Below are 20293 nucleotides of genomic sequence, written 5' to 3' on the forward strand. Positions count from 1 at the left end.
TATAGTCACAATTGTTATGAGAGCTACAAATAAGTAGCAGGTGTTTTGAATTGGAGAGAGTCTGAACTTGGTCTCCAGAGAAAGTAACATTTACCTTAAGACCTAAAATCTTGAGAGCTTGTTAGACAAAGTATGAGGGAAGAGAGTTCCAAGTGAAGGGAATAGCATGTGCCGAGGCTTGGAGAAGCAAAGGACCCTGGCACATTTGCGGAACTGAAAGGACAATGTAGCTGGAACTCAGAGACAGAATGGGGGCAGGATGTGGTGCAAGATAAGGCTGGTGTGGTCCACAGGGGCAGAGCAGCAGGGCCCTCCCAGCCACGTGAAAGGCAAGTGAAGGGTTCCAGCCTCGGCTTGGCCTCCAACACCAACCCACACCACCTTGCATGTACTCTTCTGGGTCAAGCCCCTTGACCCCAGAATGGCTCTCTACCCATGACTTTCCCCTCAGCAAATAATTTTGTCAACCATTACAAGTGTCTCTTGTCATCAATTTCCAAGAAATTCAGTTCCTGGGGGACCAAATCCTGGCTCTCCCAGGAAGTATTTGGCAAGGTTTCAGGCACCATCAGGTTTCCCTGCTGGCTCAGATGGTAAAGAATATCACTGCAATGCAGGAGACCTGAATTCACTCCCTGGGTCAGGAAGATCCCCTGGAGAAGGGAATGGCTACCGGGTGGACTACAGTCCATGGGGTCACAAATTGTCAGACACAAATGAGCAACTAGCACACTTTTTTCAGGCACCATCAGGTAATCCATGTTATGTTGGAATATTTACAAAGTGGACAAAGGCGTGTTATCATCCCCATTTTGTAGATCAGGAAACTGAGGCTCAAAGAGAGAAAACACACATAGTTACCTATACCCTCTTTTTGACACCTCATTTCTCCCCAGTTTGTGGAATTTGGGAAGCTACCTGGTTCTGGCTGTTAGGGTTCTGATTCTATGACATGTGAGAGGGGATGCTAAGATTTAGGGAAACATGGAGATTTCAGGGCTCTAAAATTCCATGATTCAAAGCCCTGATGCTCCAGTAAACCAGGTTCCTGATTTGGCTAGCTAGTCCAAGCCTAGAGAAGCAGGCACCACCCATGAGCCCTTTTCCACTGGTCTCCTGGGCGCCCCCCTCAGAGATCAGCCAAAGGATGAGATCTGGGCGCCCCCCGATGGCCAGGAGAGGATGGGAAGGTGCGGGATAGTAGGAAGTCTTACACCCGAGGGCAGCGTTCTGGGGCAGAGACAGGAATTGAGAGAAGGCGGGGAGTTTCTGGTCCCGCCCCAGAGAAGGCTTTCCAAAGGGCAGACACCCGGAGTGAGCGGAAGTGGAGCGGAAGGACCCCGGAGACATGGGGTGCACACGCGATGCCATCCTGGATGCGCTAGAGAACCTGACAGCGGACGAGCTCAAAAAGTTCAAGATGAAGCTGCTTTCAGTGCCGCTGCGGGAAGGCTATGGACGCATCCCCCGGGGGACCCTGCTGCCCCTGGATGCCGTGGACCTCACCGACAAGCTCGTCAGCTACTATCTGGAGGCGTATGGTGCCGAGCTCACGGCGCTTGTGCTTCGCGACATGGGCATGCAGGAGGTGGCGGAGCAGCTGCAGGAGACCATGAGCAAGGGTGAGCACGCCCCCGCCACACTCCTCCGGGGTCCAGGCCAGTCTCCCTTCATCTGCACCCTCCTCCCAGCCCTGTTTGCCTCTCAGGGCACTTTCGCTTCCTGTTCCTCCTACCCCTTCATAAAAACTTCTCCTGCTGGGGAGGCTTCCTGCACTGGCTACTGACCTTGGCTTCCGGACCGAGACTTCAGAAAGAATTGGAGACACCATTGAACATTTTCTTACAGGCCCTAGAAACGTGCTAGCCGAGGTCAGGGACCCTCTCCAGAAGACAGCCAAGCCAGGTAAGGCCTTCAATCTCTGACCTCACCTACCTGGGCACCTCACCAGCCCTGCCCCACCACACCCCCGCACAGCCTAAATCTGTTGTCAAGGCCAAGAGCATTCAGGGCGTGCAAAGTTAGGCCAACTCTTCCCACTCACCTACTCACACTCCTGGGGCCAAGTCTGGCTGAAAAAGAGGTAAGGTTAAAATGGAAGCCTGGCATCCCACTCTCTGTAGGTCCTGTTGAGCCCTGCCCCTTGGGTTTGCATTCAGGGCAACTTGAAGGAAAAGTGTTCAAGAGGGACAGACAGGCTCCAGTGCCCACCCTGGGTGCCAGCTCCGCCCCTCTCCTCCCTCTCGCCCCAGGACTGCACTTTGTGGACCAGCATCGGGCGGCTCTCATCGCACGGGTCACAGTCGTGGATGGGGTGCTGGATGCCCTGTATGGGAAGGTCCTGACAGAGGAGCAGTACCAGGCAGTGCGGGCGGAGCGCACTAGTTCGGACAAGATGAGGAAGCTCTTCAGCTTTTCTCCAGCCTGGAATATGACCTGCAAGGATCTGCTCCTCCAGGCGCTGAGGGACACCCAGCCCTACCTGGTGGACGACCTGGAGCAGAGCTGAGGCTCCTTCTCCAGCAATGGCTCCCACATACCACCCCTGGCTGTTCCAGCCAACTTATTTGGAATCTCTGATTTTCTCATACACAATACATGAAAATCCCACTTGTACTTGGTGTGTTTTCCTACTTGCAGCCTGGAAGCACATGTGGACCTGAGCTACCATATCCACGTGCAGGGCAGCAGGCTCCCCAAACACTTCACCCTTCCTGCCTCAAGTCACACGGAATAGTCCCTCATTCACCATTTGGTGGCTCCTTCGATGCCACCCTAAAGGGTCTGCCCTTGAGACCTGTGAACCATGAGTTAACCTTGTGGCCAAGGTCTAAAAATTAAAATAGAGATACGATCAAAGGGCCTGGAATTGTGGGGGGCCGGATTTGAAAAAGGAAGCCTGGCATGCCGCAGTCCATGGGGTCACCAAGAGTCAGACACGACTAGGGACTGAACAAGATCTGACAGATGCATTTAGAAACAGACTAGTCTACAAAGTTTCTCTTTCATTTTTCATAGGGAAAAAACTGCAAAATTAGAGCCATTTTCAGGAGAAATGATGAAAGTGAAAAGTGAAAGTGAAGTCGCTCAGTCATGTCTGACTCTTTGTGACCCCGTGGACTGTAGCCCACCAGGCTCCTCCGTCCATGGGATTCTCCAGGCAAGAATACTGGAGTGGGTTGTCATTTCCTTCTCCAGGGGATCTTCCTGACCCAGGGATCGAACCTGGGTCTCTCGCATTGGAGGCAGACATTTTAATCTGAGCCACCAGGGAAGCCTAAAAAAATAAGAATACTGGAGTGGGTTGCTATTCCCTTCTCCAGGAGACCTTCCCGACCCAGGAATTGAACCTGGGTCTCCTGCATTGTAAGCAGACACTTCACCGTCTGAGCCACCAACAGGAGAACACAAAGCAAGTATTCCTAGGGTTCCTTCAGCCACTGACACCAGTGGGCTTGGCTGCTCCCTCCCACTCCCTGCAAAAAGGGATTATAGGTTACACTTTGCCCAGAAAACATGCCAAACACAAAAGCAAAACTTCAGGAAATGACTTCCAGCAGCTGTTTCTTCTCTTGATGGAATTGTGTCAACAAAAGAAAATAGTATTTATTTCTAGAAAACAGCACCTTAAGGAGTCTTTCCAGAGGCTGTTACGGAACCAGCATCCTAAGATCACATCCTGGGTACACTTTGCACCCCAATTCTTTCTGGCTTGGAGGAGTGGATGCAAAGCAACAGGCAGACACCAAGGAGGTCAGATACTCCATACACAGGAGTCAGATCATCAGAACTTGGGGATGCAGGTATGACAGTCCAGGGTGTGCCATTCACAATGACACACCAGCGCAGAATGAACAAAGCCATATGAAGGCTTCACTTGGAATACCTTCCCTAGACACAAGAACGAGCAAATGCAGTGTTTATTCTCCACGCCCACCCCACCCCCACCACACACAGTCTGTGAAATGTTTCCCTACTCTGATTACTGAATCACTAGAGCAATGGGAGAAAACAAGTGGTTTGCTGTAGGAGGAAGCTACCAAGAAGCTAAGCTAATGGCCACTGTCAAGGCTACGCAGTCACGTGAGACTGCTTCTAATGGTATTTAGGACTCCAAGAGGAAAGCTGAGCTTCCCCCAGTGTCCCCCTCAGTCCCAACACTCAGGACCCCGTGGACTCATCTTGTCGCTAGCCACCCAATAAAATGAATGCAGGTGCTCCCCATTGCATCTCAGCCCTTTTCTGCCAAGTCTTAAATCTATAAACCAAGGCTTATTCAACCTGAGACATCTGTTCACTTATGTTCTACAACAACCTTACCACTTTCCAAACCAGAAGTTGTCTTCCTTTTACTATGCTTGTACCCTGACATATGACAACAGCCGCAGCCTAACCAGAAAACAAGAAACCCTAGCATGTTCCATAAGGCCCAGATGGAGTCATTCTTTCAGCTCACATCCAAATACCTTCACTGCCCCCATCTGGTTTATTCCTTCATGTCTTACCCACAGCAGGCCTCTGACCTCCCTGCTTCTGGTCAAACACCATCAAGGGCCTGAGTGATCAAAACTGATGATGGAAATGGACTCCCTCCTAACACTAGGACACCTGAGCCCGCCTTCCGGCCGGACCCTGAATAACCCCATCCAACCTCTCCTGCCTTTCTCATCACATAGCCCCGGATCCCAACACTGCTTCCTCACACCCCATGCCCTACCTAGCACACCCTGGGCCCTTAGACCTGGACACCTTGAAACCCCGCCCCGGTCCTCGCATGCCCACAGGTGGCCTTCCTCTGGGCTCCAGCAGCACTCCCACCTACTGCCCTGTGGTAGAGCGAACCACACTGTCATATTTTTACACTGGGCTCCCCCATTAAACTCCCCCCAAAAGACACCTTTTCAACCTGTGTCATGCTTTGAATTTGAAAAATAATAAATAGCAGTTACTGTGTATGTCTAGTGTCTAATAGGTAATTTTTTTTTTAAAGACTTCATAGAAACTTAATGTTATGGAGATGGAGCCATAACTAACACTTCCCTGCACAGCAGATGCTCAAACAGAGCAGCTACGAAATCCAGTACAGGCCTGAGGCAAGACAAGGGTCTAAGAAACAGCTCCCCTAAGTTCAAAGACTTCTTGGGGGCTTTCTTTTTCCTTTTTATTGGGGTGGGGAGGGAGGGAGTGTAGGGTGAGGCTCAGTTCTACCAGCCACAGCATACTAGTTAAGGACACAACTTCTACAGCCAAATAATATTCAAATCTCTGGTCCACCTCACTCACCAGTTATGAAACGTAAGGTCAGTTTGTACCTCAGCATCTCCAGCTATAAAGTAAGGATAACAGGACGTAACTCATCACTTAGCAGCAACTGGCCCATTAGTGTCAACAGTGATCTCCAGGATACTTTTGTTCCTAGTTCAATGGCTCCAAAAAGCACCGGAAACAATGGACATTTTCTGCCCAAACCTCTAAGCATCACAAGACTGAAATAAGAGCAAATGGAACAAATCGTCTGTGTTAGCTGGGCCTGTGCTAACTAGAAAAACCCATATGCAGGGCCCAGCCTTCCCTGAGTGACCTTTTTCTTAGCTCCTGGCTCAAACTGTCTACAGAGAAAGTTTTATACAAAATCAAGTTCCCCTTCACAGAGGGGGCGGGGGGTGGGGGGTGGTGAGCAGACGAGTCCCTACAGAACTTCAGAGTCTGGCTCTAAGTGTGTGCTGCTCAAACAGCACCATCAGCATTGCTAGAGAACTTGTACCCCACAGGGACCTCCAAGCTAAATCAGAACCCACTGCCAAGTGGGTTCACGTGTATATCCAACTTAAGACACATTGCCAGAGAGGACTTGCTTTGCCACCTTGGTCAGACGGCCAAGGTTTGCAGAAGCCAGCCCTCCTCGTGGCTCCAATGGTAAAGAATCTGTCTGCAACACTGGAGACCTGGGTTTGATCCCTCAGTCAGAAGACTCCCTGGAGAAGGGAACAGCAACCCACTCCACAATTCTTGCCTAGAGAATCCCAACGGACAGAGGAGCCTACCAGGCTACAGTCCATGGGGTTGCAGTCAGAAACTACTGAGCAACTACACTGCCACTTTTTTCAGGGATTTGGCTTGCTGGTGAATCAGACAGCAAAGAATCTGCCTGCAATGCAGGAGACCTGGGTTTGATACCTGGGTCGGAAAGATCCCCTACAGAAGAGAATGGCTACCTACTCCAGTGGGCTTCCCTGGTAGTTCAGCTGATAAAGAATCTACCTGCATTGCAGGAGACCCTGGTTCAATTCCTGGGTTGGGAAGATCCCCTGGAGCCCAGAACAGCTACCCATTCCAGTATTCTTGCCTGGAGAATTCCATGGACAGAGGAGCCTGGTGGGTTACACCCCATGGGGCCAACGAGTCTGACAGGGCCAACACTTTTCACTTTCATTCAGGCAAAGAGCACACAGGATGGGGCCACTCCCCTTCTAATTCTGGGAAACAAAACAAAGTACCCATGGCTGATGTATGGCAAAAACCATTACAATACTTTAATAATCCTTCAACAGAATTTTTTAAAAAGTGGCCATCAGGCTAAATCTAAGACAAGTTCTTAACCCTGAGTGGTCTGCACTGCAGAGCCCCAAGGATCCTGCCGGGAACAGCTACTGGGAAGCAGCGCGGGTGCAACGCTGCCACCCTGTGGCACGCCTGCAGGACGCTGCCTGAAAAGCCTGGCTCCTTGTTCCCTTGTTTCTTCTTCCCTGGTTTCTTCTCCCTCCTTGGCATTCTCTATCCAGAATCGCCTGAGCTTGGTCCCCCACTACACAAGCAATCTCCAATCAGACCCCATAGTCCTAGCTCCTTTTTTGTCTCCAATCTCCATGTTGCTGGCTCTCAATCGTCCTTCCTGTTAAAAGAGCCCTCCTCACTAGCACCATTACCCCAATTTAAGGTTAAAACCACAATCCAACAAGCTGAGAGCACAATCCATCCAGAGCACTATTCGCAGACCCAATCTCATGACACTTCTGTTCCTGCCTCAAAACTGTTAAGAATTTTTTAACCAATTAAGGACCAACCTATGTATAGAAAGGGAACTCTGTTCACGTCCCAGCCCGGATGAGAGGGGAGTTTACGGGAGAATGGATACATGCGTATGTATGACTGGGTTGCTCTGTTGTGCACCCAAAATTATCACACGTAATTAGCTATATCAATATTAAAAAAATAGCAATTTTAGATTCAATGGTCTCCTAAAGCTTTAACAGCCAACACCATAAGGTTTGTGAACCAGTCAACTTCTACAAGCCCAGAAGTCAAACCTGATGGCAAGTTCCACCTGACACTACTTCCTCAGTTCTTATACACCCAGAACACGAAGACCACTGCATGGGGAGGTGAACAGATTTTTGTGGAAACCTGTTGTCTAAAATTATTAACAACACAAAAAGTTAAAGACGGAAGAGTCAGTTTTGAGGGCCCAAAGGCAGGAAAGGTAGTCTGAGTTCTGGAAAGGCTGGAGAGCAATGGCTGCGATGGACCCGAGCTGAGCCCCCGAGACTAGTCCTCGGAGTAAGACCTGGTAGGAAACCCCTGGTAGGGAATTCCCTGGCAGTCCATGCTTCCACTGCAGGAGGCACACGTTCAATACAGGTCAGACCAAGATCCCGCACGATCTCATAGTACGGCCAGATAAATTCAGTTAAAAAAAATTTTATTAAACCCTGGTGGATGATTGACTCAATGACCTAACCTCTGCACTATATTGTCTGAGCTACTGAAATCCAGTACATGATGGGGGGCAAAGGTGAAAAAGATTACGCAATCAGGCAGTGGCAATCAGACCTGCAGCACACTTCTCCCCACCCACCCGTAACATTCTCCCCCTGGCTTCTTCCTAAGTTAGCCTGTCCCAATTCAGAAACGCCAGATGCCTAGTGCTTCCAGACTGCAGGACATTTTCAGTAACTCAGTTAACATATATTCTTTAGAACTTAAAAGACCAGCCTACAACCCTGATCAGAATAACATGACCGACTACCACCAGCCAGGTGCTGCTTACAAGGAAATACAGGATCCAAAGTTCAAACCCCTCAGGGTCTATTTTTTCCACCAAAGGATGAACTGGCACTGGAATCAACCACCAAAACATTCCCTCAGTTGGTATTTCTCTTCACCCATCTCTACCCATCCTCCTGAAAGTCCCCCGAACTAATCTACCCACGAGACACTTGGGTCTTTTACTTGACCACATCAGGTCTTGGTTGTAGCACACAGGACCTTCGTTGTCACATGTGGATCTTAGTTCTGACCAGGATCAAACTCAAGCCCCTTGCACTGGGAATACAGTCCTTAACCACTGGACCACCAGAGAAGCCTCAGGACCCTATTTTACTGAAGGTGAGGCCAATCACTGAAGCCTTTTAAAGGACAACTAAATGCTAATAATCCCACTTACTCCCAGAGCTTGGGTGAGACCCGACTCACCTCTAACAGCAGGGATAAAGGAACCACAATCAAACCCTAACACCAGAATCCTACCAGGTGAAGCACCCATAAACCTCTCAGATGTGCTCGTGCCATCAAACCAAACATCATTTTAAGATAGATCAAAAGCAGAAGAGGGCAGGAGGAGAACCACTGCCATTTTCTTGGCTCTAAATCTCAGGGATTCTTATAAGTACCAAGTTTCACAAGCCAAATAAAAGCACTGCCTGGAGAACCTCAGCCATTCTCCACCATTCTTGACAGAACACCTCCACTCAGTAGGGAGGGTAGCTATTCCTTTGCACAAAGCCACAGCCTCTGTCTCAGATCACCAGAGGTTTGAGGATGAATCAACTCTTAAAGGGTACAATTTCAGAAAAAGAAAAGCACTTTCCACAAGGGGTCCCAGGCACTCTTGAGCTGTGCTTCTAACAAAGCATAGTTTGCTGTTGGTTATGATTTTAAGTTCTGTGTAGCTAAAATTCAACTGCTTGGCAAGAATAGGCAAGTTTCCTAAATTCAAGTTTTGAGTTGGAAGGAGGGGGTAGTTTTCTGGGGTAAGGAAAGGTGTATCAGCTTAAGGAGCACTACTGAGGTGGCAACTCATCGGCCCAACCCCTTCCCTTTCTCAAAACACCAAAGACTTTTGAGTACTGGCAGATGGGAACATGACCTAATTACACCACTGTCAACAGGCAATACCCGGAGTCCCACCTTCAGGAAAACTAGTGTGCAGAGGGAGCCCACTCACTGAAATAGCAAACAACTGCCTTATCTTACTTTCTCAGCTAACCTTCCCCTTTTACCATCTTATCTCATTCCCAAGTCTTTTTCCCTAAAATTCAGCATCCTCTTAAGCCAAGCCTAAGCAAATAAATGTTTGGGGTAGGGATTTGTTTCGGAAAGAAATGCCAAGAAATGAAAATCAAGTTGGAAGATGACAAGGACTGCATCCTGGCGTCAAACCATTTCCTGACTGTGAGAGCTACAGAATCCAGGCACTTCGTTTTCCACCTATAATAACTTGTGAACAGCGTATCTGCCACTAGGCAGGTGCTCAGTTAGTTTCTCCCCTTCCTGGAAAAAAAACCCAACTGGTTAACTACATGATCTAATCAGGGTCAATCAAACTTGAGTATCACCCTCAAAGTTTAATTTGTTTGAGCCCCACCCTTAGAAAAGTGCCAGAACTCCTTGAAAGGAGCAAAACTGCTATAAATAAGCCCACAAAAATCAGCACATCAATCAACACAGTAGAAGAGAAATCTCCACATGGCTGGACAAAAATGGGGGGCAACACACGATGTTCATTTACCCCTTTCATTCATCCGATTTTTACTGTGAACAGAGAAGTTTAATCTCTACTTTCAAGGATACACTTGACCTTTGCTCCCCTGAACCAAGTATCAAACACATCATTCTAGTTCCTGCTGAGCGGGAACAAATTTATTCCAGTTCCCACAAGGCAGGTTGGTTGATATGAATAGAGGAAAAACTCCCCACGTTCTTGACCTGGACATTCACGCTCCAGGAGAGTGAAGAGGGGGAAAAGGAAGAAAATTTAACTAAAATGATGGTTTTTAATGGGAACCAGAGGTATGGTTACAGTTACATAGTCCGACACAAAAAACCCGTGGGTCATCAGGAGGTGGAAGGTTACAAAATAATGCGGGTAGTAACACTGGGTACAGGAAGAAAGCTGATCCAAGGCCTCAGGAGCCAGGCTAGTACGGCCTCTCCCTGCGATCCTGTCTGTGCTCACCCCTGCAAGAAAGAGCATCCATGAGGTCTGGGTTCCAACCTCTCTACCCACCCTCCCCCAAAACCCAACCTGCCCTGCTACCCACCCCGAGAGACAGCTCATCTCCCTGGGCACAGAGTGCACGTGGGCATCCAGACTAGCTCCCCCAGGTAAGTTTCCTTCCCTTGTTTCCTACCCAAGCGTTAGTCTCAGCTTTCCAACCCCGCCCTCAAAATGAAACCACGCTCCCCAAACCCTGCAATCCCATGACCTCTGGTCAACTGCTCTAGTTCCCTTTCAATTTAGTCTTACTTACCTGGAGTCCATCTTGCCAGGGCCGAAACCACCTCTGTCCCCACCACCCCGGCCCCCTCGGAAGCCCCCACGGTCCCCTCCTCGGCCTCGGTAGCCACCCCGATCATAGCCTCCTCTGCCACCACGACGATCATCTCCGTAGTTACCCCCTAGGAAAAAAAGAAACATGATTCAACCCTCTATGACATCCCCCAGACCCCTCCTCCCTCCCCTTGTCTAGCCTCCCTGCAGATCCCAACACCAGCTCTGCCTCTTCCTTACCCATATGAGAGCCTCCTGGTCCCCCTCCTGGGCCATCTGGTTTAGGGGCCTTACACTGGTTACATTCATTCCTCCAAGAGAAGTTCATGTTCTCACAGGTACTGAGGAAAATAAGACAATGTGTGTGGGTGGGGGGTGGAAATGGCCAAGACCTAGAATTATGAAGATTCCAGTGACCCTAGGGATACGTGAGGAGAATGAAGCCTCGGAAAAGCAAAGAGGCCTGTTTCTCAGGAGCGGAGACCAAGACTGCAGGTTACTGAGCCCAGTCTAGATGACTCCCGGCCAAACCTGTCCCCGTCAGCATAGCTTTGACATTAGTCAGAAACTACAAACTGTCGTAACATCAAGGTGGCGTAGTGCTGAAGAACCTGCCTGCCAATACAGGAGACATAAGAGGCTTGGGTTTGATCCCTGGGTTGGGAAAACCCCCTGGGGAAGGGAATGGCAATCCACTCCAGCATTCTTGCCTAGAGAATCCCCATGGACAGAGGAGCCTGGCAACCTGCAGTCCATGGGGTTGCAGAGTCAGACAGGACTGAAGCAACTTGGCACATAACATCAAAGGGCACACGTACAAGAGGGCTGAGGAAAAATTAAGCCGTTTCACTCACGGATTAGGACACTTCCAGTCCCCTGCTCGCTGCTGTCCTCCTCCACCGCCACCGCCACTGGGGAATCCTCCTCGGCCACCGCCGCCGCTGCCACCACCTCCATAGCCTCCACGGCCCATAGGTCCTAGAACAGAGCCAAGAACAGGTCTGCTCCCCTTCCAAGTGTGGTTAACCTATCTTTGCCACACAAGCCCTTACCATCCTCCTTCCCTCTTCTCTCCCCATCACTTCTTTACAGCAGCAGAAAGAGCTCCTCACCTCCTCGCCCTCGGCCTCCACGACCATTACCACCACCCCGATTGAAGTCTGCTCGCCGAGTAGCAAATGAGACCTTGATAGGATTCCCAGAGAATTCTTTACCTAAAGAAATAAGGGAGGTATAAAAGAGACTTCTTATTAAGACCTATGACCTGTGGGTCCAAAAGTATACCTGATACAATCAAGAGAAGACTCTGCCTTCTTACAAATGTTAACAATCTCATGAGACATAAGTCAATGTAAGACTACACCAACAGTGTAGTGCTATTAAGTCTTGGAAGACTCAAAGAAACCCTCAAAATGCAGCCTGTTTCCCCAAGCTAGCTGCCCTCTCCCCCAGCCTCCTCAGACATACCATCAAACCAGTCAATAGCTGCTTTGGCGGAAGGTGGGTCATCAAATGATACGGTGGCCTCTCCCTTCAGCTTGCCTGTTTCCCTGTCTGTGTACAGATTAATCATGGGCTGTCCTGTTTTCTTATTTGTCTGAAGAAAGCAACACGAGATCACATCAGTCTTAATACAGCACTATCAAAACCTACCTTCCTATTTCCCACATAACTTGAAAGAAAGCCATCGACTGTTAACTGCTTCTCCCTTCAATATTAAATGATAGAGATTACAGACTACAAACTCAAAAGTTGTAATCACCTTTTTAATCAATTGTGCCTTTTTATGTTAAAATGTGATTCCCTTTGGAATGGCAACAGTTAATGCTTTTTCCTCAACAAATGAAGCAGGCAACCATTAAGACTTCTAGTTTCACTAAGGTATGAAATCCCAAAGCCTGAAGCACTGATACAATGCACCCACTCTGCTCCAGAAGTACCTTTCTTTGGTCTTTCTTTCGGGGCTGGGGGGGACACAGCCACTTTCTTTTGGGGCTAGGGGATCTTAGTTCCCCAATGAGAGATCAAATCCGTGCCCTTGCAGTGAGAGGGAGAGTCTTAGCCACTGGACTGCCAGAGAAGTTCCCATAAGTACCTTAATGATACCAATCTGCTTGAAGTAATCAGCTACAGACTCAATTGTAACATTCTCGCCCAGCCCTTGCACGAAGATGGTGTTGTTGTCTGAATTATCCTGTTCTGCTTGCCCAAGACAGCAGGAAAAGTGGAGATAGGAAACAACCAAAGATACAACAAGTCAGTGACACTTAATAACCTGAACTTTGATACTTCTTAGCTTTCAAAGAAAGAAAATTTCTAAACCAATTAATATAAAGTACTGGTGGTGTAGGTCTGACAAATCTCCAACTCTACTTCATTATCTGAGTGCCTGAATGCTAGCCGCTTCACTAATTAAAATTTAGTTTTACAACTACCCCTTAAAACATGCTGCTATTCATAAAAGAAACCAGGGCTCAGGAGTTAATTGCCCAAGACCACACCAGTGTCATCAACTTTCAGTTGAAGACCCCGAAGACACTAATTTTACACTAAAATGCAGCATACAAAATGATCAAAACAAAAAGGACACTAAGTGCTTCCCTGGGTCTTTTCTGTTAAATACGCTGGTAAACACAGCTACTCCTAAACTCTCTCCCCACAGTTTCCTTCTCGAGCCCAACTCTTCTTCAGATTCCCTTAAGTTTGAACATCCAAGAAAAGTCCTGCTACCACTTTAGCCTTTCTTTCCCGCCACCTGTGGACTTACCAGAGTCATGACGTGATCCTTGGTCCCGAGGGCCTTAAGTGACATAGAAAAAAAAAAAACAAAAACAACAAAAAAACAAAAAAACAAGGAAAGAGGAGCCGTTAGTTAAGAGGCTGAGAAAGACAAGGAAAAAAATTAACACCAAATCCAAACTTTTGCAAAATATCAGGTAAGTGCTCACAGCCAGCCTCACTCCAAACCCTGTTCTGGGTTGCCTGCCCAGAGAAAACCCTAGGCAGGTCTGGCAAAGACACAGGCCCCTTTTCTTAAGGTCTGCATGTAACTTGAGTCCCCACAGGGACAACTCCACACTTCAGAAAATGCTGCCTCCCCCAGCTCAGGCTGGGAAATGTCCTCAGCACAGACTGGGAGGGCTAGGAGGGAGACCCATTGAAGTTAACAAACCAACTCATAGCTTGGCCCTCTTCTCTCGCCCAGAGAGAAATGGGCTCACCACCAGCAATGTGATATGCATCCATACAGTTTCTCCAAACTTTAGCACCAAAGACACTTATCCCTTGTGGAACAATTTTTAATGTCATCTTTCGAAACCAGTCTTAAAACCATGTTGTTTCCCCAAAAACCACATGAAAGTAAAAATCATACAAAATAGCTATTGTAGGTTTTAAGCATGTCCCAGGGAACAGACCAGAAATCTTATTTCCATAATGCAGCCTCTATTTTTTTTTTCCAGAGACCATCTTCGCCCAAAGTTTATCTGAATTCACCATATATAAATGTTGTACCCACACTCAATGACACCTAAATCATGAACCCAAGCCTTTGGCTTTACATGTTGAGACAAATCAAGAAACCTTTTGTTAGTTAACCAGACCAGAAAAGTTCCAGCTTACTAGGAGACTTCTCCAATTTGCCATTTTTCCATGAATTCAGTTTGTGCTGTTATTAAGACCTGATTATTTCCCACGAGCCACACATGCTCCCAACCTTTCTTGGAAGCAGTTCACACCTTCCTGCCCAGAGCTAGTTGCTATTTAGCCCATCTGAGTTGAGTTTAAATACATGTATGTAGGATTGCATTGACACCATTCAGTATTTAATACATAAATATGTACCAACTTCACCATCCTCAGGGCAGGGCAATACTTCATCCCTCGTCCAGAATTAAAACGTTTGGAGATTGTTACACATACACTCACATACACACAAGCCTCAGACACACTGATCAAAGGATCGATCCTAAAGCCAAGTTGGCACCACATGTTCCAGCACACTCTCCAGTTTCTCATAACGGTTGTCACTAAGTGCCGGTGTGGCGACACTCCTGTCAAGAGGCCTCCTAAACACCTCTTATTAACCTGGGTCAAACCAATTTGGTACCAGACGACTGCTGAGTCTTACTCCCTGCCTGCCTCCAGGTTAGCACACATCTGGCAGCAGGTGGCATTCCACCCCACCCCTTTCTGGAGGTGGTTATGGACACTCCAAAACTTTTGACACTTAAAACACGCTAAGACAACTGCAAATGAACAATCAGACAAAGCATTGCTGGGAGTTGGGAATTTTGGAAACTCTGTTCACTTACCACCAAATTTATTGAAGCCACCACGGTCACTTCCGCTGGAGAAGACAAGTTAGAAGAAAGGACATGAAGCTTCCAACGGCTACAAAAGGGCGGTTTTTGGTTTTGTTCAACATTCCCCAAACATAGGTAGGTGTTTCGGGAAAATGATAATGCAAGTTGCTACTAAAATACATTCCCCTTCCTGACCACCCCTTGTCTGACCTGTGAGCATGTCACACACACGTGTGCAATTTCTCAGACACAATTATTAAGGATTTTGCTTAAAAGTTTATATATCTATTTCCTCTAGGAAAAAAAAAAAAAAAGACCCATTTTCCTTGGCCGTTCTTCCGACGTAGCAGATGTTTTTCCTCTTGTCGCAAGCAGTTGCCAACCCAGTAGTTGGTTTAAAAAACCCTACCCCGTTTACCCAGAAGACACTTCACACCAGGCTGGGGTAGCCCTGAACACATTTTTGTGATTTTTTTTTTTTTGCTTTGAAAGCAGCAAGCAGACCCAACCCCATTCCATAAAAAGTCAAAACCAAAGGCAATTTCCCCTTAAAGCGAGACAAAACTTAGCTAAGCCCTTCCCTAACTACTGAGCTGGTTTTGATCTCTCCCCACCCCCGGGGTCACCCCTTCTACACTGCGAGAAGAGCGGAGTATTTTGCAATGTCACCTTTCATACCTGTGGCACATAAAATGCAGAGCAAGTTAACAGTCACATAACAGTTGCTTTTCTTTTTTTAAAGTTTTGCATTATAAACACACGCACACAACAGAGTTTTCCATATTTCTGTAAGGTTTTTGGCACTGCCCCCACCCCCCTCTGAATACTTACCATACACAAACTCTTTTTAAAAAACTTACTTTTTCCCCAAAAGGAGTAACACATTGACATTCCTCCCCTTCTCGAGAGAGACAGAGAAGAGTGCCTCCAGTTGTTATTTACCAACAGACTTGACAAATGCTCTAACATCAAATCTAAGGTTTTACTTCAGCTTCAGCAGGAAGGGGAGGAAAGAAGGTCCAGCTGGACAAGTAACCGGAGGAAGGGGGACAGTGGAGCAAGTGGGTGGGAGACCACTGTCGAGCGTACTGTACTTTGTCCAAAAGGTCTGCACACTTCAGAGAGCCCCATGAACCAAGTCACACACAAAATCATTACAGTCCGTCAGATTAGTACAAGTCAAGTTCGTGGATTCAAGTGACTATAGAATACAGGAAGAAAGAGTAGCCAATTCCTGGAAGCTCAAGTCAGGTTAACCATTGACAACTCCTTTAGAGGACACATGGGAATACAAGTAACAAGTTTCCCTATCACCAGGAGTGGGATCATCGGTTTCCCTTGCAGAGAAAGAAGCCTTTACTTCCATGGTTCTTGCCTAGGATTATCAATGACTCCAATCCACATACACCCCTACATTTCTCCTTTTTCTTTAGAGATGAAAGTTGTCAGTACTCAAATCTCTGTACAGAAGTGTGGGTAGAAGTTCAGGCTCCCAAGTTCTCACAAAAATAAAATGGGGATGGATGTACGAAAAAGAAACAGTCAAGATCCCCAATCAAAGCCCTTACAAATTCCCAGAATCAGACTAACCATGCACTACAGGACTAGGCTTCAAGGGAGACTCATGCAACCCTCCTCCCTTTCCACTGATGGTACTCCCTGGCTCACAAGACACCTACCCCATGCCGCCTCTGCCTCCACGGCCACCTCCACGACCTCTGGGTTCGTAGCCACCACTGCTGCGGTTGTAACCACCGCCACCGCCCCGGCCACGGCCCCCACGGTCCTGCTGGCCTCCCCCGTAGCCACCACTCTGGTCCTGGTTGCCATAACCACCACCACCGCCACCACTGCTCATGGAGGGCTGATCTTGGCCATAGCTACCTGTCAGGAAAGAAAAGTATGCCTTTAAAAAGGACAAAACAGACTGTGAGGTGGCATAAAACAGTTCAAGGGTGCCAGGGAATAAACGTCAATAGAAATACAGATAAAGCTAGGGTTTTTAAGAACCCTTTCAGGGTAACAGCCCAGAATACAATTTCTTGCGAAAAGCAGGGATGAGACAGAGCAGAAGGAAACCTCTCACCTCCGCCACCCCCTCCGCCGCCACCGCTACTGTTGTACTGGTTCTGCTGCCCATAGCCCTGAGGCGGGTTATAGCTCTGCTGCTGTCCATAGCTTTGCTGCTGCCCACCATAGCCAGACTGCTGGCCGTAGCCTCCACCCTGGGGCTGCCCATAGCCGCTGCTTTGAGAACTGCTACCGTAACTAGGGGAAAAGAAAAAGACAAGAGTCACAACGCCAGTGTGTCCAGGACTTCACTTCTGGTACATCCCATTCTCTGTCCCCAACAGAGACCACCTCTCCCCCATTACCCCTGATAATTACTCCCACTGCTAATCACATTATCATTCCTTACGGATTCACCCCTCATCTTTTCGGTCCTCTCCACACCCACTCCTTACCTTCCTGAGGTGCTGCTAGGAGCTGGCTGCTGGCCATAGCCAGGATACGAGGACTGTTGCCCATAAGATGACTGAGAACTCTGGCTACTGCCATAGCCACCAGCTGAGCTATATCCCTGGGGAGCTGACTGTGTGCTGTAGCCTGCTAAAAGGAAAGGAAAAGGAAAGTCACAAAAGCTATGAAGAAAGAACAGGCAGGGAGTGCACTGAGAACACTACTACGCTTCCCGTGCTTGATAAGGCAACTTCTTAGAAGGTGCTTGGCGATCTTGCAACTCATAGCTAAAGACATTACCTTTCTACCTGAAAGCTTTCAACTTCTATTCAAGTTCTGAATTCTAATCTCATCCCACACACCCCCAAAGCCAGCCTCCAGGACCACCACTAGTCACAGCCCAAGAGATCTCTCTTCACTAACAGCATTCACCTGCCCGACGCGTACAGAACAAATAAAGACAACGCGTTATTATTTACACTTCAGGGACCTCAGGGCAAATTCCACCTCCTGGTGTATCATGTGATGCCATCTGACTTCAAATATCTTCAAGCAAGTCATTTTCCCTCTTTAAAAGCCTAAAGCATTTCTCCCTCTGGAATATTCCTCCTGCCTTCATTTCACTTTCATGCTTTAGAGGAAATTGGGAAAATAGCAGCATAAACAGAAAAGTAAAAAGTCAGAAAATAAAAGGAAACAGGATTACAAACCAATTAAGCCTTTTTGTTTCAAAGGACTCAAAACATCAAAGAGCTTTAAGGGTCAAAGACTGGTTAAGGGGACTGTTTCAGCACTGCTTAGGTTTAAGAAAAGCAACATTCACAAAGAGCAGAAGAGGTGGAGTGACCCACTAAGACTCACTGTTCTGGGTCTGTCCATAAGAACCACCGTAGCTGCTCTGGCCATAGCCCGAAGTGTCCGTAGACTGGCCGTAGCCACCGTAACTCTGTTGCCCGTAGGGTTGATTGCTCTGCTGGGAGTAGCCCTGCCCAGGCTGAGTTGGGTAGGCCCCGTAGCTAGAGAAAAAAACAGTGCTCTCAGGAAAAGACACCTTAGCCACCCACGCCCTCTACAAACTCTGGAAGCCCAAAAGCGACACTCACCTTTGGGTTGCTTGTTGGGTATAGTCTGCAAAAGAAAAACAGGATTATATTACCTTCAGCCATTCCTCAGAACAGACTAGAGCTAAAAGACTTAAGCTTCGGGGTCCCCAGATAAGAAAATCAACAAAGGAGGCATAAATTCCCTTATGAAACTCTACTGGAGAGGGGCAGTCTGTGAGACCCGTCAAGTTTTCTTACAATAGAAAACGCAAAGAGAAAGCGCATTTCCACAGAACCAAAAGAGAAGCCTTAAGTACCTGAAAAAGCAAGAGTGCTAACGGACAGCAGCAACTGTCCGCAACTTCAATCGATGTCAGGAACTGCAAAGATCTACACACATTTCTATCTCACGCCCCCTCGAGGAGGAAGACACCGCCAAGAGTTAGGCTGAAATCACACAGCTGTTTCAGCAGGACAGGTTTTTAATTCAAGCCAGAGGCAGAATTGTGCCGAAGGGAGCCTCCGCTTTCTCAATCGAAACAACAAGAATGTCTTACAAAAGGCCACGCTTCACCCTTTGCCCAATCTTGGAGCCTGGAAATGGGAGCTTTTGGTGCAAAGCCAGCTAACCAAGGGAAGAGAGCATTCTGATCAGCACGCTGGCTGGCACTCAAGCCCCCAGCCCTGTGGCTCCCAAATGAGTGCGTTTTCCTGTCCCTCTTGCCTAACTCGGGGCTGCGGGAAGACTAGGCGAATCCAAAGAAGCGAAAGTGCTTTTTAAAGCGCCACATGGAAGACGCACGGGCCTGATCGGCTCATCTCCTCGATACAGGAAACGAGGCGCTTCCCCCGCAGTAAAGAGCCAAAGCACCGAGAGAGGGTGTGGCCTCAGGCGGCCGTTCTTTTCAGTTCCCACCTCTGTAAGAGGAAATTAGGCGGGATAGGCCCCGGGCCCAGTCCTCAAGACCGTTGGACCACTCCCCAGCCCCCTACCCCCAGCCGTTAAGCGGGCGCGCGGCCCAGACCCCGAGCCTCCGCCTCCGGCCGCGTGGCAAGCGAGGCGGGAACGAGGCGGTTCCGCCCCTTCCCGAAGGACCCCGGGGGCGCAGCCCACACCGGACGCGCGCCGCGGAGCCTCCAGCCGAGGGTCTCGCGACAAAAAGCAGGGCCGACAGGAGACCGGGGGGGGGGGGGGGGGGGGGCGGTTCGCGCCGCCAGAAAGGGGAGGAGGGGCTAGCAGAGCGCGTGCGCGCTCCTCCGAGTGCCCGGATGCAGCACTGCGACAAAGCGGGCCCGAGCGCGGGGCTGGGGACGAGGGGGGAGAAGAGGGTACGGAGACCGAGCATTTCCATCCGTGCCTCCCATTCCCAATCACTAAGCTGCGTCCCTCCCAACCCTCACCTCAAGGAAGGGGGCAACGAAGGGACGACCTCCCGCCCCACGCGAGGCGCCAGAGGAGCAAAACAAAATGGCGACATCGGCCTCCCCCTTCCACCCCTCTCCGCTGCTTCCAGCCAGTGGTGCGAGGAAACGATCCTGCACTCTACAGCCGCTCGGGTCCCACCGAAAAACAAAAGCCGGACTGGGAGGGAATGAGATCCGGGGCCGGCGCGCCACCACCGCCTCGCGCCCTTACATACCGTTTGAGGCCATGTCCGCGCACGCGCGCACAGGCCGACAAGCAACAAGGTTCCAACACTACAGAGCACCGACGCCTCGAGGACTGAGCAGCCCCGCCTCCTGCGTCGAGGTTTATGTAGGCCTCCCCGCCTACGTCTCCCAGGGGAACGTACCAACTACGGAAAGGAAAGGGGGAAACATGGCCGGACTCCTGGCTCTCTTCAGGGAATATAGAGGATCCTAGCAGGCAGAAAGGAAATGTATTAACTAAAAACTGTTCAGATCATATAGATAATCCTGTTTTTTCTGACAAAGAA

At 48.8% G+C, this 20293-nt stretch overlaps 2 protein-coding genes across 5 annotated transcripts; one reads left to right on the forward strand and one right to left on the reverse strand.

Moving 5' to 3' along the window:
* Positions 1–1320: 1320 nt before the first annotated feature.
* Positions 1321–2616, forward strand: LOC147345085 (apoptosis-associated speck-like protein containing a CARD). The gene is made up of 3 exons (XM_086374819.1): positions 1321–1622; positions 1849–1905; positions 2253–2616. Exons 1-3 carry the CDS (start codon positions 1349–1351, stop codon positions 2507–2509), a joined length of 588 nt encoding a protein of 195 aa, XP_086230945.1. The 5' UTR covers positions 1321–1348; the 3' UTR covers positions 2510–2616.
* A 7416-nt stretch (positions 2617–10032) lies between these two features.
* On the reverse strand, positions 10033–20081 carry FUS (FUS RNA binding protein). Of its 4 annotated transcripts, none has more exons than XM_086374816.1 (15): positions 19997–20081; positions 18417–18441; positions 18175–18329; positions 17319–17460; positions 16940–17121; positions 16533–16737; positions 14863–14897; positions 13317–13349; positions 12645–12748; positions 12017–12146; positions 11662–11763; positions 11404–11527; positions 10790–10890; positions 10530–10677; positions 10033–10236 (listed from the first exon to the last, which is right to left on the reverse strand). In XM_086374816.1, the coding sequence occupies exons 1-15, from the start codon at positions 20007–20009 to the stop codon at positions 10197–10199; spliced, it is 1539 nt and encodes a 512-aa protein (XP_086230942.1). In that variant the 5' UTR covers positions 20010–20081; the 3' UTR covers positions 10033–10196. The 4 variants fall into 4 exon arrangements, with proteins under 4 accessions (XP_086230942.1, XP_086230941.1, XP_086230944.1 ...); XM_086374815.1 differs by having other exon boundaries at positions 17319–17463; XM_086374818.1 differs by lacking the exon at positions 14863–14897.
* Between the last annotated feature and the right edge of the window lie 212 nt (positions 20082–20293).

This window comes from Bos grunniens, chromosome 25, assembly GCF_055505025.1.
Source record: "Bos grunniens cultivar Pamir isolate PY7600 chromosome 25, Bosgru_T2T1.0, whole genome shotgun sequence".
Classification (NCBI taxonomy): Eukaryota; Metazoa; Chordata; class Mammalia; order Artiodactyla; family Bovidae; genus Bos; species Bos grunniens.

Excerpts from the sequence above, each read along its gene's own strand:
- FUS (XM_086374815.1), bottom strand. Across the intron at positions 17,464-18,174 it reads TTATGGACAGACCCAGAACA|CAGGCTACAGCACACAGTCA; the intron begins GTGAGTCTTAGT and ends CTTTCCTTTTAG. Across the intron at positions 13,350-14,862 it reads TGGCTTCAATAAATTTGGTG|GCCCTCGGGACCAAGGATCA; the intron begins GTAAGTGAACAG and ends ATGTCACTTAAG.
- LOC147345085 (XM_086374819.1), top strand. The coding sequence starts at position 1,349 with ATGGGGTGCACACGCGATGCCATCCTGGATGCGCTAGAGAACCTGACA. Across the intron at positions 1,623-1,848 it reads GCAGGAGACCATGAGCAAGG|GCCCTAGAAACGTGCTAGCC; the intron begins GTGAGCACGCCC and ends ATTTTCTTACAG. Across the intron at positions 1,906-2,252 it reads CCAGAAGACAGCCAAGCCAG|GACTGCACTTTGTGGACCAG; the intron begins GTAAGGCCTTCA and ends CTCTCGCCCCAG.